Raw genomic sequence first — 16972 nt, 5'->3', positions numbered from 1 at the left:
AATTTTGACAACTGTTGCGCAGGAATATTTTAACAAAAAATTGAAATATTAAACAAAATCATTAAGAACTTAAATTGGTAATACTGAAATTGATTGATTCTGCATTTCTGGAAGCAGCAGTAAGCAATTTAATTTTACTTTATTAATTTTAGTAAATTAATTATTGACAACTAACTGTACCAACTACCAGCTACTACTTCTGGCAATACGATCAAAAACATCAACATCTCAATTTTATTTTGTACGTTTCAGATAATTTTGTTTGTTATTGTAGTGTGTATATATTGAGCTATGTGTACTTTTATAAAAGGCTTTTGAGTTGCAAAAAACAAGTGCGCACTTAAAGCCCTTCCCAAGTATAAGTAAGTAGGTATAAACGTTTATCATCCATTTTTTTACAAAATTTTTTTTTCTTTAATTTTGTTATCTGAACTTAATATTTAATTTTAGTGTCTCCGATTACGGCTTGGGAAAAACTTCAACAGAATCTACATGGAGAAGACTTTCAACAGATATATAACGATCATTTTCCTATTGAAGTGCGGCAGTTGTTATCCCCATGGTTTGAAACTAAAGCTTGGTATGATATGTTTTACTTCTACTCATTTATTTTTATGATAATTAAGACGTTTTTTTTTACATATTATGTCGAAATCATCTATCAGCATAATTTAATTGGAAATACATAATTTTACAACATCAATTTTAAACATCATATTCAATATTTTTACATTTCAATCTTACTTTGGGTTCAAATAAACCATATTTCTTTTATTATAGGTATCTTAAATTTTATTGATTTCTATAGAAAATAAGTATATTATTTGTATGTAAATTGTATAGATACAATTCCTATTAAACTTTTAGTTATTTATTAAAAATGTTTAAATTAATTAATTAAATCTTAACTGAAGTCACAATAATTAAGTATCTTATTTACTATTTTTATATTAAAAATGTTATTATATAATATTTATTGACATTTTTAAATGTACTAAAGATGGTTTTAATCAATACATTTTAATGTAATGTTTGTTTTGTTAACAAATGTTTTATCACCATTCTATAAATTATTTGTTATTACATTTTTTAAAGTTAAGCTTCTAATTTTCTTTTTTCATTTTTGTCTTTAAAATATCAACTATCTCAGTAAAAATTTAAACTGTTTTAGGTTACTATCTTTTCTATATAGATTTAAGTTTCTTTTGAAACTTGAATGCACCTTACCATATATAATTCATATATATTATATACTACATCACTTAGGTAACCTAATTTCTCTACCTTAATTATAATGGTAAATATCCCATCCTGCTTATAATCTATTTAATCTCTGTAATAAATGTCTTTAGCATATTATATCTATAGCTTTTGTACTAAGACTGGCCACCACATTCTGAATGAGTAACTTGTTATCCTAAACTAATTAAATAACTGGATTTATAAAATATACAATTGTATTGTAATGATGTATTGTAGATTATTTCTAAATTGATTATTTTTTTAAAATATTATTTAGGCAAACAGTTTATTTTTTATAATTTAAAAGTAAGTATGTCATTACCCCGGACATACATAAATTAGATAAATTAATAATTATAAATAATATACTTTTTTTTATTCAAAATATAAATAATTTTAATTATAATTATTAAAATTACGAGTGTCTAAAATTTTAAATTTATTAAATTATAAACGTACAAATATTAATATAATTCAAAAATATAAACTAATGAAACCCAATTTATATTATTATTGAACACTGATGATATGGTTAAATAAACAGATACTTATCTTTGTTGTTGTAATACTGTAATTATTTTATATTTCATAAAATATTATACACTTCTGCAAATTTAAGAAAATGCATTTTACTATGAAAATTATATTATTATTTTTAAATATATTTACATATATTTTTTTATATTATAAATACAAAAAAATTAAAAAATGCCAACATTTTATTTATTATTAAATATAATTAATAACATTTTTAAAGAAATCAGAACTATTAATTGATCAATGATCATAAAATATATTAGTGCCTGAAGTATATTATTATGTATCATGTTTCATTTTTATCACTAATAATTAAAGAGATACCAGATAATTTCCATGAATCTACACAATATATGATATGAATTTGTGTATTACACAATCAACTCTATAAACTTGTAATTATCGCCTAAATTAAAAATATAGAAGTCTAAAATGTTGTTAAGTATTATAAACTACTATCAAGAACATTGCAATTTATAATAATTGGATTTAACAGTAAAATTAATGTTTTTGAGTATGTTTTTCTAGATGTTCAAATTAAGATACCAATAACAATAATAATATTAATTATTAGTACCTTGAAATCTGATATTGTCATTAATATTCCACAAAAGGCATTTGGAATAATAATATGTAGTCCTGTTCCATTTTAAATTATGACTATTATTATCCAGCTAAGATTGATATTGTATTTACTTAATTAAAAAACAAAATTCTACACAGCATATTGTATATTAATTAAGCCATTTAAATCTGAATCCAAAAATTCTTTTAAGTTGATATCATAGATAATGTTAACAATATTGTACATTATTGGGATTGGACTATAATTATAAGTATAACACAAATATTTATTATATTTTTTTTTTTACTTCTGCATGTGCACGACTTGCACCAATTATCCACAATGCTTGTATAAAATTACTATTTCCTGGAACCATCAAATTATACTATGATAAATCAATCAGATAATATTTAATATACATGTACTAATCTATTTAAATTGTGTTTTTTAATGAATAACATACTAGTTCCTAGCTAAATAATATTATTGTACAGAATTTGTCCTTTTGATTTTGTCATTCTTATGTTACAACATACATGCTTAACAAATTACGTAAAATATTATTCATTACAATTTTTTATCCATGTAACCTTTAACTAGGTAAAGCTTTTGTTTGTTTAATATTGAAATAATTATAAAGTTAATTTGATTTAATTACTTTTTAGGACTGACATCGATCCAGATAATTTAGAGCATGAAGGTTATATTAAAGGTTTATTTGTGTCTTTTGTGGATGAAATAGTAACTAAAGCTAATTCTATGGTAACTAATGAACAGTTTGTCAGTAAACTAAAATTAATTGATACTGCCAAATTATATAAAGTGAGTATTTAAATAATAATATGTATTCAATTGTAAATTAATTAATAAAACAATTAAAAATTACATTTTTAAATTTCACAATAATTAATTATTAAACTATATTTTTATAAATTATATTTATATTAATATGTATTCTTTTAATAGGAGAAGTACTCTCAAAATCCAAAAGAGTTGATAAGAATCATTAAAAAGTGTTTGGAATCAGAATCCTTAATGGCTCAACAAAATAATGTGCGTATACTAAAATGTTCATATGTAAAACAACAAATAGTTTTAATTTTAATTATTATGAATAAACTGAATACATTTTATATTTGGTTAGGTTAGGGTTAGTTCTGTTTGGGTTATATTACATTTTCTATAAATTGTTTAAAAATTTCCTACGCTTTTAGTAAATTGTATTCAGATTTAACAATAAAAAGTTGTTTAAACCCCTGTAAGGAATAAATCAAAAATATATAAGTGTGACTCAGTGTGGATTAGAAATAAAAATGGAAAAAAGATTATAAACGCTAATCAGTGACATATTTACATTTTATTTTCATCTCTATATTTTTAGTGATGATGTTTACATACTTTCTAAATAATTGATTTAAATAGTTAAGTTGGTTTATATTTAAAACTTCATAAGCTGAAATCCTTTAAAATAAAGAAAAAACATTGGTGGTAAACTCATATTTGTATGTCAATGCTCCCTAAGTTGGCATTAAAAAAATATATTAACATTATTGCTCATCAAAATGTTAAGTAATTTTTCACATTGACAAAAATCAGTAACATTGAAAATTAAATTAGAATGGAAATCAATTTTATTTTAAAAGTAAAATAAGAAGTAGTAGATCAAACCTTATAATTATAAAATTCAACAATGATTTTTACCTTTAAATATTCTGTTTTTTTTTTTTTTTTTGTGTGTAATCAAATAGTTACTGGTAGTTAGAATGTAAATAAAGTTATTGTAGTTTAATCGATACAGTTTTAATATATATTTAATTTACAAAATTGAATTGTATTAGTATTATTTCATGTGAGTATATATAATATTACATCAATAATAATTAAATAAGTGAATTTTAACATATTAAAACTGCATAGGAAAGAATTTTGATTATAACTTATAAAGTATGGTGTAATTTATTAATTTTATTTAGTCCCTAATGGAGGTAAATGTAAAATCTTCTCAAGAATTGGAAAACATTGAAATTATGCAACAGATGGAATTGATAAGTAACCATGTTACACATACAAATGAGATTCGCATGACAATTCAATCAGACATTGATTCTTTCAATATTTTGTACTCTGAATGTTCTAAATGTACTCGTAAGTTGTTAATATTATAAGTTATTTTTATGTATATCATTAACAATTTTATATTCCAGAACATCTACAACATATGAGGAATCAAAGAATGAGTATTCCTCAAGGACCTGAAATTGAACGTAAATTAAAACAAGAAAAAGAATTGTATGAAGGACAATTAAAAACTCAATCATTAAGTCTTAACAATGCTCTTTGTGTCTACATAAACAAACTTAATGAATCATTAAATTTGCTCAGTCCTGTTCAAGCTCATATTATTGATAAGGCATTAATTCAATGGAAACGTGAACAACAGTTAGCTGGTAACGGATATAAATACATGAAAGATATAGATGTCATACAAACTTGGTATTTATAAGAACTTAAATTAAATTAATGTTGATTAAGGTAAATATCATACAATAATATATTAATTTTTCATTAGGTGTGAAAAGTTATGTGATTTGATATGGATAACTCGTTCACAAATAAAAGAAGCTGATCGTTTCAGAGTGAATTTGGGCCGTTATTTTGAATTACCTCAGTCATGTGAAATAATTAATACACTTCTTGATATGACAACACAGTATCTTTCGTCATTAGTGGCAAGGTATGTTCTTTGTAATTTAAAATCATTTTATTTTTTTCATCTTTTTATTTTTTATTTAGTACTTTTGTTATCATAACTCAACCACCTCAAGTATTGAAAACTAATACAAGATTTGTAGCTGAAGTTCGTTTATTAATTGGAGGAAAACTCAATATTCATATGACATCACCAGTGGTATGAAACAAATTTGTTTTGTTACATTTTTATATTTTATAAATCTTTGTTAGCAGCTTTATTTTCTTTATTAATAAAACTGTTCAAATTTAAAATCAGGAAAACTTTGTTATAATCAGTTATTTTGAGTATTATTACAAACACATAATTATGTATAATATATATTCATACTACAGCGGTTCACAACCTTTTTAGTTTCGCGAACCATTAATTTTGTATAAAAATATTTGAGGCCCACCCATAGCATACCTATATACGTTTTCATGAAATTATAATATATAATATATATTATATATATAGTTATTAAGAATAAAAAGTTAAAAAAAATTGAAAAAAAACTTAATTCAACTTTATCACAAGATAAACAATTTAATGTGATGTTTGACATTGCTTGTTCTTCACGAGAAATTCAATATCTGGATTAAAACTTGTTAGTTTTAGTCTTAAATCACTCAACATTCAGTTTATTCCTATATTTATTTTTTAAATAAATTAAAGTAGAAAAAGCGCGTTCACATAGATAAGTTGTCAAAAAGCCCATCAAGTTTCTCAGTGCAATTTTAGCGATTGCTGAATAGTCTTTCTGAACATTTAACCAGAATGGCTTATGAAATAAAATATTGTTATGATCAGAAATATAATAAAAAACATATAATAATATTATTTTAATTATATATAATATTTAATATTATACCTATGGCTCGCGGCCCATGGGTTCGGAATCACTGTCATACTATATTGTAGGAAAAATTTATTATCCCACATTATCAAATATTTAAAATACTTGCTTTATGTATAAAATAATTTGTTTATTTCATATTTTAAAACTTTTGTATACTACTGATATGTCTACAATGCATTTGAAACTACTCAACCAATTTTGATGAAATTATGATCAATGTGCAATTTGGTCTCCATCATAAGATAAAATTGTTTTTATCGTGATTAATGACCTCGATATTACTTTTTTATTTATTTTGCGATTATTTTTAACAAATGATATATAATTAGTTGATCGATTGAAAAAATGTAACTTTGGATGGGACAGTTATGTAAATTTAATATGTTGGAAATATAATCTGTACACTAAATAAGAAAATCATAAATGTTATTTATCCTCATGCTAATAAATGTTAGCATTAGGCGACCATTTTTAATAAACATGCATTTTGTATGGGCAAAAAGGTGCACGGGGTTTTGCTAGTATTATATATAATTGTATATAGTTAAAAAATAAAATGGCAAATAATCTTATACAACAATAAATTGAGTTTTAAATTTATATCCTGTATAATATATATATAAATATTTTAATTAGTATTTTATAATATTGACACTTGTGAGAATATTGGGTACAGTATAAATTCAACATAATGTAACAAAAAAACATAGAGTTGTACTATTATGTAAAACATCTAATATATAAATACATATATTTGTATTAAGTATTTTAAATTTTCAAATCTATACTATCTATTCTTGGATCTTCGTATGTTTTTATATATACTAAAATTACCTTTGATATCATATAACATAAATTTGTGTATTTAATATATTTTGTAATTTCCTAAGGGACTAGATTGTTGCCATTTAATGTATCATGTATCATGTTTTATCCCTTACCCTATGCAACTAAACTGTTAAAATAAACATAAAAAATGTGCAATTTTCATATTTTTAGTTAAAGAATTCTATATATCATATACTTAAAATATACAAAGTAAAAATTTGATCATTTGTATATTAATAGGAGGCAATTTGTGGACAATAATAAACTAATTTGTAAAAATAAATAAACCATACTAATTATTATTAACTATTTAACTATAATTATGACATTACTGTACTAGGTTAAAGTATCTATAGTCAGCGAATCTCAAGCAAACCAAATAATTGGAAGAAACAAACCAGATGGAGAATCTTGTGGTGAAATATTAAATTGCACTGGTAAAATGGAATATCAGCCTGTCCAGAGACATTTATCTACCAATTTCCGGTAAATTTTACTATAAACTTTTTATTGAAGTTATTAAAATAATAATTTGTAATTAAAATATAATAGAAGTATGCAACTAAAGAAAATTAAGCGTACAGAAAAAAAAGGCACAGAATCTGTTATGGATGAAAAATTCTCAATTTTATTTTCTTCAAAATTTTTCATTGGTAATGAACTTCAGTTTGAGGTAAGATTTATTTTAGTTTTTAATTTTTTATTACATTAATTTTTATTAAACTAAAGAATAATATATATGATATATAACTCATAAAGTCAATAAATGGAAAACAATCAGTTAGGTAAAATCTAGTAATGTAATGCTTAAAAATATTTTAATTTTATTTTATTCTCTTGATTTTGATTAAAATATGTTAGAAAAATAATATAAAAGATATTCTAACAATGAATTATCAGTGCTGAACTTCCACTTAAGTAAACTAGGCATTTGCATAGGGGCCCTTACTTGTAATGTTTTACAAAATAGATCAACTTGGAGAAATATTTTGTGTATAGAATATTATTTATTTTTTTAAGGATTAGAAATAGGCTTATAAGATGATTATTATGAGGTAGGTAGTAACTTGAAAATTATTGTTATGGACGTATAAAGTAATAATGTGTATCAGTACCATTTAAAAAAGAAAACTAAGTGCACGCTTTATTAATATATTTTTAAAAGGCCCCTTCTTTAGTAGCTATCTTGAGACTCTGAAACCCTTATGTTTGACACTGGTTACATAAGTGTGTAATATTTAAAAATGATTTTAGGTGTGGAATTTGTCATTACCTGTAGTAGTCATTGTGCACGGAAATCAAGATCCTCATGCTTGGGCTACTGTAACTTGGGATAATGCTTTTGCTGAACCTGGTCGTGTTCCGTTTAATGTTCCTGACAAAGTACCGTGGAGAAATGTGGCAGAAGCTTTGAACATGAAGTTTTCTGCAGCTACAGGCCGTGGTCTTTCTGAAGAAAGCTTGACATTTTTGGCTGAAAAGGCATTTAGGTTGGTTAAATAGATAAATTTAATAATAATTAAGAATATTAAAATAACTTAAGTAAATATTTTAAGAATGCAAAATGTGGATTTCAATCATATGGTTTTGTCATGGTCACAATTCTGTAAAGAACCATTGCCACAAAGAAGTTTCACATTTTGGGAATGGTTTTATGCCGTGATGAAAATAACTAGAGAACATCTAAAAGGTCCTTGGACTGATGGGTAATAATTAGAAAATAATTTTAATATAATACATTATGTTAAGGTAAAATAACTATACAAATTATGTAGTGCCATTATGGGATTCATAAGAAAGTCTGATGCAGAAGAGATGTTGACAAGATATGCTACGGGTACATTTTTATTAAGATTTTCAGATTCAGAATTAGGTGGGCTAACTGTTGCCTGGGCTGGATGTAAGTTCTACATGTCATTAAATTGATAATAAAAATATTTAATTATTTAATTTTTTTTTTTTTTTTTAGCTAATGATTCAGATGCTTATAGTTTACATCCTTTCTCAGCTAAGGATTTATCAATTCGGAACTTGGCTGATAGACTATTGGACTTGCCATATCTCACAAAGTTATATCCTGATATCGATAAAAACCAAGCATTCGGAAAATACTATACACAACCACCAAGTATTCATAAATTTTTATTTGAAAAAAATTAGTTTTCTTTATAAACTAAATTTGTTTAATTTATAATTTAAAATGTATCAATTTACAAAATCTTTCTAAAATAGTACAACCATCTTCCTGATATTTAGGCATGATCACCTTTAAAATACATTATTTAATTAGTCATAAAGTCCTGATTAAATAATAAATAATACCAGTTTCCTAAAATAAATTTTGGGTCTTAGAACAAAAACATTTTTAACAATACAGTTTTATGAAAATAGTTATTTAATATTTCTGATGTTTAAAATAATTTAAATTATCATATAAGCATCACTTCTACCAATAGCCTGTTTAACTGTCAATTAATTTTTATCTTCCATCAGTTATTTTGTTATATTTAAAAAAATTTTCAAGCATAATTTTGATATATTCATGGCACTAGTTTAATTCTGTGAATCATAATAAATTGATTTGTTATTTGATTTTTGATGCGAAAATTACACAGTATAACGTGCATTGTTGTTATATTAAAATGAATACAGTAAAAATTGTGTAATATGGACCCTGAATAAAACGAAAAACTATCCAATACGGAATTTTTCTATGGTCCCGGCATGTTCCTATAGTTTTGTATAGATGTTGAACTTCAATAAAACTGAACCTTCCTAACGTGGAAATGGAACAATTTTGTAGGTCCGTGCAAGTAAAAACCTTGTATAAGCCAGAAATATGGCACAAGTCATGTTACGTTAATATGAGTATGTAGGTACATTGTAAAACAATAATTAAGATAAAACTGAATTACATATATTAGTTAGGCAATTTTTATTTTTGGTTATCGTATATATGTGATACAAACTTATCCCGTATGTATAGGTAGCTGTGAAACAGGTTAGGTTAACAGTCTTAAACTGAACGGTTTCCTTGTAGATACAAAGTGACGCCCATTCAAATACATACAAAAATGGCCCAGTATACGTCTATCATTAAATGAAAAGTATTGACTTATCGATATGAAAAATTGATACGAATTTATAATCTGGAATTTTTCCGTTTTATTTAATAATGCGGAAAACTGCTTGAAGTGGAATTTTTGATTAGTCCCGTGCTATTTCATATTAGACAATTTTCACAATATTTGTGTTTTTTTTTTTATATGATTACAAAAATTGAGTTGTAACCGGTAGGTGATTCTTAAATATTTTGTTTTATAAATGGGTTTGTACTCGGGTCATTTTACTGAAAAAAATCCAAAATAAATACCCTTTTATTAAAATGCAAAAACAAATAATAATTTTAATGCGTATGTAGTATGTTATGTTCTTAGACATGGTTACTGTCCATAAACAATTGGGATTCAAAAATTAAGCATAATGCTTAGTTTGATAATTGTAAAATGTATCTCCTCAAATTGAATGTCTCAATTTTTAATCTAAAATAAATGACCCAGTTTTAAGAATTGTGTGTTCTATAAATTTAAAATTATTACTATTGTAATAGATGTATATTATTTATAGATTATAAATAATTTTTTTTATTATTTAGATATTAGCACACCTGTTACAAGTAATGGATATTTAAAACCATTACTAGTTACTCATGTTCCTGGTTGGGGTGGACCTGGAACTAACGGACAAGGAATGAATAGCTATCCAAACACTCCTCAGAATCACATGTTTCATGTTAACAGCCCTGGAAATTGTAGCATTCGAGAAACGTCATCAGTGCATAGTGAACCAGTGAATAAGTAAGAAATATAATTCCAATAATTTAATGCGCAATTAATTTTAGCTTGAATTTAGTTTTTTTTTAGTTTAAAAGAGATTATATTAATTAGAAGTGAGGGAGTAGTTTCATAATTATAAATACAGTTATGTTTAAGTAAGTTTTATCTCAATTAACAGATTATAAATACTATTTATTACTAATTTTAAGTTATCTCAGATAATTTAAGTTGGTGACATTGTCATACTTGTCTCATATTTATGTTTTTTTTATAAATATCTTGTTTTTAACATGGCTCACTCAATTTACTATACTTATATACTAAATATATACAAATTTATAAGACATATTATATTATTAATATTCTATACAACTTCTAGGACATTATTATCTTATTAGATTTCATATAATATATTATAAATATAATATAAATATTGAAAAACTGTCTTCAAACATTTATTATCAGCCAGTTTTTATTTCATTAACTTAGATTAACTTAACTTTAGGTATGCAATCAGCTTGTATTTAATTTAAGTAGAGACATTATTGCAATATCATATTAATTATTATTTGTTACTTTATATATTATTTTTAAATCCAAATTTATATGCTCGCTCACTTCTCATAAAGATATATTTTTTTTTATGCTTTGAAGTGGTGTACATAGAATAAATTGCACATTATTGATATAGTTTAGGTGAGAAATTATTTAATTTTGAATATATATATAAAATAAATAATTACTATAACCATAAATTTATATCTATTTGTGCTAAATAACATAATATAATAATACATTTAATGTAGGTATTTTATAAGTACTATGTACACTACTAATATCATGCTAATATTTATGTAATCAGCATTTAAAATTATCAATTTTTTACCACTTTTATTTTAATAAGTAATTAATTTTTATTTTTTTTTTTAGTATATAATATAATAATGCATGACTATACTTTTTGTTAATAACCTGTAAATATTATATGGAGCCTTTAAATTGTAATTTATTAACAATTAATTATACTATAACTTATTTGTATTATTAAAAAACTATATTTTTTGCTTATCATTAAAATCCATATTAAATTGTGAAATTTAAACTTATTAACTTAGATTAATTAAAAAAAAAAAAAAAATACAAAAATAAGAAATTATTAAGTACTAAAAAAAATATATTAAAACCTTTTAATTTTAAATATAAATTTGCCAGTTTATTTTTCATTTAATTACAGTAGTTGTCATTTTTTTCCGTTTATTATTATAATTTTTTTCTGTGACCTTAAATTTGAACAACTTCTTAACTAATAACTTCTTTAATCATTGTTAATTTTTATATGATCTAAATAATTTTTACTTTTTTTCTATAAATCTAAATCTACATACATTTGTCAACTACAAAATCATTGACTTTATAGAATCTAAATTATTAATGTTATAAAACGGCATTTAGCATTTACATTACTTAAATTAAAATGTACACTATTTGTGCCTTTTTGTGTTTATACTTAAACTGAGCAAAATAAAAAGTAGAACATTTTATGATTGATTATATAAATAGGCACACGTGTCGTATGCTATCTACCAAAAAAATGATATCTACACAAATCTATGTACACATGTCCTATGCTATCTACCAAAAAAACCATATATACAAATCTACAAACTTGCGTTACTAACCTGCTCAATAGCCTGCTGGTTGACAGTTGTCCCATTTTAAATAGCCTGTTTGTTAACAGTTGTTCATATTTCTTTAATTTCTTACAAAAATGTTTTTTTTTTATATCTTGTAAAAACATTCAAAAATATTTTCTTGATTGACGGATCTCCACCACTCTTCTTGCAGTTGTCTTCAAGAAGATTGGTCGCTTCACGATCTCTAATTTCATACTTCACTTTCATGTGTTTCCATAAACATTCAATAGTCTGTGTTTGAGCACCTGTACATGAATCTATAAAGTTTTTACTATGATTAACTGTTTAGTGAAGAAAACCATGATTTTTAAGAGTACTGTAAGCTCGCCATTCATCTGAATAAATTGTTATTTCGGGTTCTATTTCTTGGATAATTATAGGAAGCAATATTTCACGATCTCTTTTATCAACTATAAAAAAACTATGTCGTAAATATTTTGTTACAATAACATCTCTGTTTAAATCACGTTTCTGGCTTTTTTTAAAAGTTTCTTTCATTTCACTACCACATTGTTCACCAATAGAATTTAATTTGGTACACAATTTTGTATTAGGTAATAATTCACAATCTTTTAAAAATTGTATACAAGTTTTGTCATTAAAAAAAATTTTTCTATATAATTCACCCAAAGTACTCATTTTATAAAACAATAAATTTATAATTAACAAAAAAACACACAATTACGATGTTTGATCGTGGCGAGCAACGGACATATACTAAATTCTGAAATACTAAATGTCCATTATTAGAATTGTAGAATCCTACACCTATATACCTATATAATCGTCGATACCGTCAATATAGATTAAGAATTACGCAGTAGATTATGTAATTACTTGTAGATAACATACGACACCAAAAATTTGTTCGTAGATAGCATACGACACATGTGCCTATAAAGGTAACATATTATTAATATTATGTGATTTTTAGACATGACTAACCAAATTTTAAAAATAATTTTGCATAAAACAATAATTAATTATGCATATATATAAGCTTAGCTATATTAATAACTAATGTGACAAATTATTAAAATGTAATTGTTCAATACTAAATTATATGCAACCACATATAATAATAAAACATTTTTTATCTAGTACATTGATAAATTGAACATATAAGCAAATGGTGATAAATGGTAACTACTGTACTTGCTATTCAATTGTTTTTTTATTTTTTGTTGACTAAATATAGATAACTTGTACTTTTTTATTCTCATAAAAGTAATTTATACTTTATAAGTATATACCTATATATAAAATATATTACTAAAATTTATATTAAATACTAGAAACGTTGTTGTTAGACAAATTTATTTATGCCAGAGATTCTTGATTTACAAATCAATATATATATTAATATTTTATACAAAGGTTCCAAATATTATAAAAATAATAAAATGTAAAATATATTTATATTTAAAACAAAATAATTTTTAATTTTGCTTTAACTCAACAGTACATCTGAAAAGTACCGTCCAGGGTCATTTTTTTCAGCCGCCATCCTATGACGGGATTTAGGAATGCCTGTACTTTGATCCTGGGATAAAGTTCCAAGTCAATTTGGATGTTAATTTTTTTTTATTACTATTATTATATCTGTTACCTATTTTCATCAATTCACCGATAGAATAGAATATAAAAACCTGTTTCCTTTAGTATATTCCTTGTCTTATTAGATTATGTAGGTTGCATTTATATATTAAGAACTGTATTTTAAAATATAGTGCTGAAGTATGATTAATATTATTTAATACAAAAGTTAAGAAGATTAATAAGGTTATGTTTAAAACATAATATTTGCTTTTAAAGGTATGCTTAGAACCATAAATGTTATCATAACAAATAATAGATATAGGCTAGGTTAACGCTAATGTGTATGTATGAATAATTTTTAAATTTATATAAGATATAAGTTTAAACAAATACTTTAATTCATAGTTTCAGTATTGATTGCTTTTGAATCTCAAACATAACTGACAATTTATTTAAAAAAAATACATTAAATGTATGCTGTATGTATTGAGTATATTTACATTTACTCATTTTAGTATTGTTAAATTAATGTATAATTATATTAATGTTTTATTTATTTTATTAGCTTAAAAAAAAATGTATATTGTTTGCTTATTTAGTATGATGGCATTTGGAAATGATTCCTTAGAAATGGATTTTTCTTCGAACTTAAATGACATATCGCATGTGGATGAAGCGTTTTTTTAAAAGTAATTTAGATATGTTTTATCTTATAGTCTAGATTAGGTAAATCATTCAATGTCATAACGATTAAAGTATACATTACTGCTTGTGTTAGTGTGAAACTTTGATATATTTCCTTATTTTTTTTTTTTTTTTTATAGTTTTTAGTATAAAAATATTGACGTACATATTATACTCAACTGTTATGAGCAAACCTTTTTACAACCCAATTTGAGTGTATAGTTTTATTATTATTTATCGCCATTGATTTATTATTTCTTTTATTTGAAATATGCATTTATTATTATTACCTTAGAATTATTATTATTTTTGTATATTATTAAAAACAATTTTTGTGATCATCAAGTCCTTATGGTGCTTAGTTAACAAACTGCTTCGTTTCGCTGTTATTACTTATTTTATTATTATTATTATTATTATTATTATTATTATTATTATATTTAAATATTATGTCAAAACATTATTCCATCAAATATTGATCAGGTAATTATTTTGGTTTTACACTTAATTATATGTTTAGTATGTAGTTATTAGTATGTTGTTATTTTCATTGATGTATACATTACTGTAAAATCACTAAGAATGTCTGATTTTTTTAATATAGTTGATTTCTTTTTTGAATAAAATTATTGAATGTTTTTTACATTTTGTATCAATTATTATTTCTGAATTTTAAATTTTTACTTTTTCATACAATTTTTTTTAAACAAGATGTGTATTATTATGATAATATAGTTAAATGCAATTTCTTGGTGATTTTCAGTGGATAATTTGGTTATTTAGATTATAAAAATAATGTACTTAAAATAAAAATGATTTCTTATGTTTGAGCGATTTTATCATCGAAATATTTTTACTTACATATTATTTTATTATTATATAAGTATATTTGTATTGTTTACTTAGTGGATCATTTATTGTAATTTTGTATTCAAAATAATTTCCTTACTAGTTTAAATATTAAATTACTCTTTTACACATTTAATTTTACTTAAAGATATAGTTTGCACAAACTTAATAAAATAAATTACGTTTGAATAGATAGCAAATAGCAATGTATAAATATAAATATTTAAATACATGGTTTATTATATAAATTGTTTGTCCTTGACTTTTTGAAAGCTTTTCTTTATAAAGTTTGTACTTAATGCTTAACCTTCAACAAATTAAATTAGTTTTAAATTTAATAAGGGGATTGATTGCGATTATTCACTAATTCATTACACATAAACAACTTTGTGTTAGTGCATTTTAACTTAAAAATAAAAAATGAGTTGAAATTTATAAAACTTGACCACTCATACGTCCATGGTTACAGTTACTATTTCATGTATTAAAAATTGCTGAAGTTAATTTCAAAATATCAATTTAATGACGTAATAGAAATAGTTGTAAACCATTTTGAATTTGTCAGTTTACTGAAGTGTGTTGTATTTTTACAGCTAGTTTTCAATAAATAATACTATAGAAATTTTAGACTTTGGACATAAAAGGATAAAATTAAAAGTTAATCCCATTTAACTTTGTATAAACTCAATTTTTTTCAAAAATACTAATCCAGTCTGTTACTCATTGGTAACAATGTAATAATTGTTAGAATGAAAATAAGTAATGTGCATGATGAGTGAAAATGACTGCATTCGTCCCCTTCATTAAAAATTAATTTTAAATTTTCAAATTGTTGCTTTTTAAAAATATTACTTGTGTTGTGTTTAAATAATTATGGTATTTATACTTAAATATGGATGTATGTTTTAAATGTGTTTTTTAACAATGAGAAAATACCTAAAATTGTATTTTTAAATTAAATATTGGTGTTTAATATATTGTAATTATTGGTGTAAATGTTTTATGTACAAAATTAATCAATCCTATGATTTTTATTTCAGTTATCACAAATCATTATAATTTATGTGTATTATTATCACCATAATTATACTTGTATATATTCTTTAGTGAAAAAAAAAATCCAAAACTAGGGAATAGTGATTTAGATCTCTTATGTACCATTAAATATCGCTCATCTCATTGCAGAGAGTACTTTGTTATTAATCATTATAATAAATCTATCTTAAAACAATTGCGAATTGCATACAAAAAATGATTCTTAGTGGAGATAAAATAAAATTTTTTTTATATACAGACTTTAATAGTTCTCATTATATTAAAGAAAACTACTACGCAAATTAAATTATCTTTTCTATTTGTAAATGCACCTCATGAATACTTTAAACTTAGAGGACACCATACCCTCATGTGTTGTCTTTGTCTCACTATAATGTACATCATAACAATATTTTGTGATGTTAGCTTTAATATTGGTAGTAAATTTACCCATTATCACATTTAAAAGTAAGAATATGATTTGTATATGATCTAAGTAATAATATATCATTAATTTATAAGGTAACAAGTTTCTTTATGCCTTAATAAAAAATATTCTATTATTTATTACCC

At 23.4% G+C, this 16972-nt stretch overlaps 2 protein-coding genes across 3 annotated transcripts; one reads left to right on the top strand and one right to left on the bottom strand.

The window, feature by feature from the left end:
- Positions 1-41: 41 nt before the first annotated feature.
- On the top strand, positions 42-16360 carry LOC132921019 (signal transducer and activator of transcription 5B-like). 2 transcript variants are annotated; one of them, XM_060983818.1, is made up of 16 exons: positions 42-362; positions 451-580; positions 3010-3166; positions 3311-3397; positions 4318-4489; positions 4549-4837; positions 4914-5078; positions 5138-5252; positions 7103-7248; positions 7315-7435; positions 8017-8252; positions 8319-8468; positions 8538-8662; positions 8732-8890; positions 10418-10619; positions 13755-14042. In XM_060983818.1, coding segments are annotated over exons 1-16 (2307 nt in total). In that variant the 5' UTR covers positions 42-361; the 3' UTR covers positions 13807-14042. The 2 variants fall into 2 exon arrangements, with proteins under 2 accessions (XP_060839801.1, XP_060839800.1); XM_060983817.1 differs by lacking the exon at positions 13755-14042 and adding an exon at positions 14431-16360 and having other exon boundaries at positions 43-362.
- LOC132921024 (uncharacterized) lies at positions 12096-13095 on the bottom strand. Its single transcript, XM_060983829.1, has 2 exons — positions 12610-13095; positions 12096-12549 (listed from the first exon to the last, which is right to left on the bottom strand). The coding sequence occupies exons 1-2, from the start codon at positions 12929-12931 to the stop codon at positions 12359-12361; spliced, it is 513 nt and encodes a 170-aa protein (XP_060839812.1). The 5' UTR covers positions 12932-13095; the 3' UTR covers positions 12096-12358.
- Positions 16361-16972: the final 612 nt, after the last annotated feature.

Source organism: Rhopalosiphum padi, chromosome 2, assembly GCF_020882245.1.
Source record: "Rhopalosiphum padi isolate XX-2018 chromosome 2, ASM2088224v1, whole genome shotgun sequence".
NCBI lineage: Eukaryota > Metazoa > Arthropoda > Insecta > Hemiptera > Aphididae > Rhopalosiphum > Rhopalosiphum padi.
This window is presented reverse-complemented; position numbering and strand designations above follow the sequence as displayed.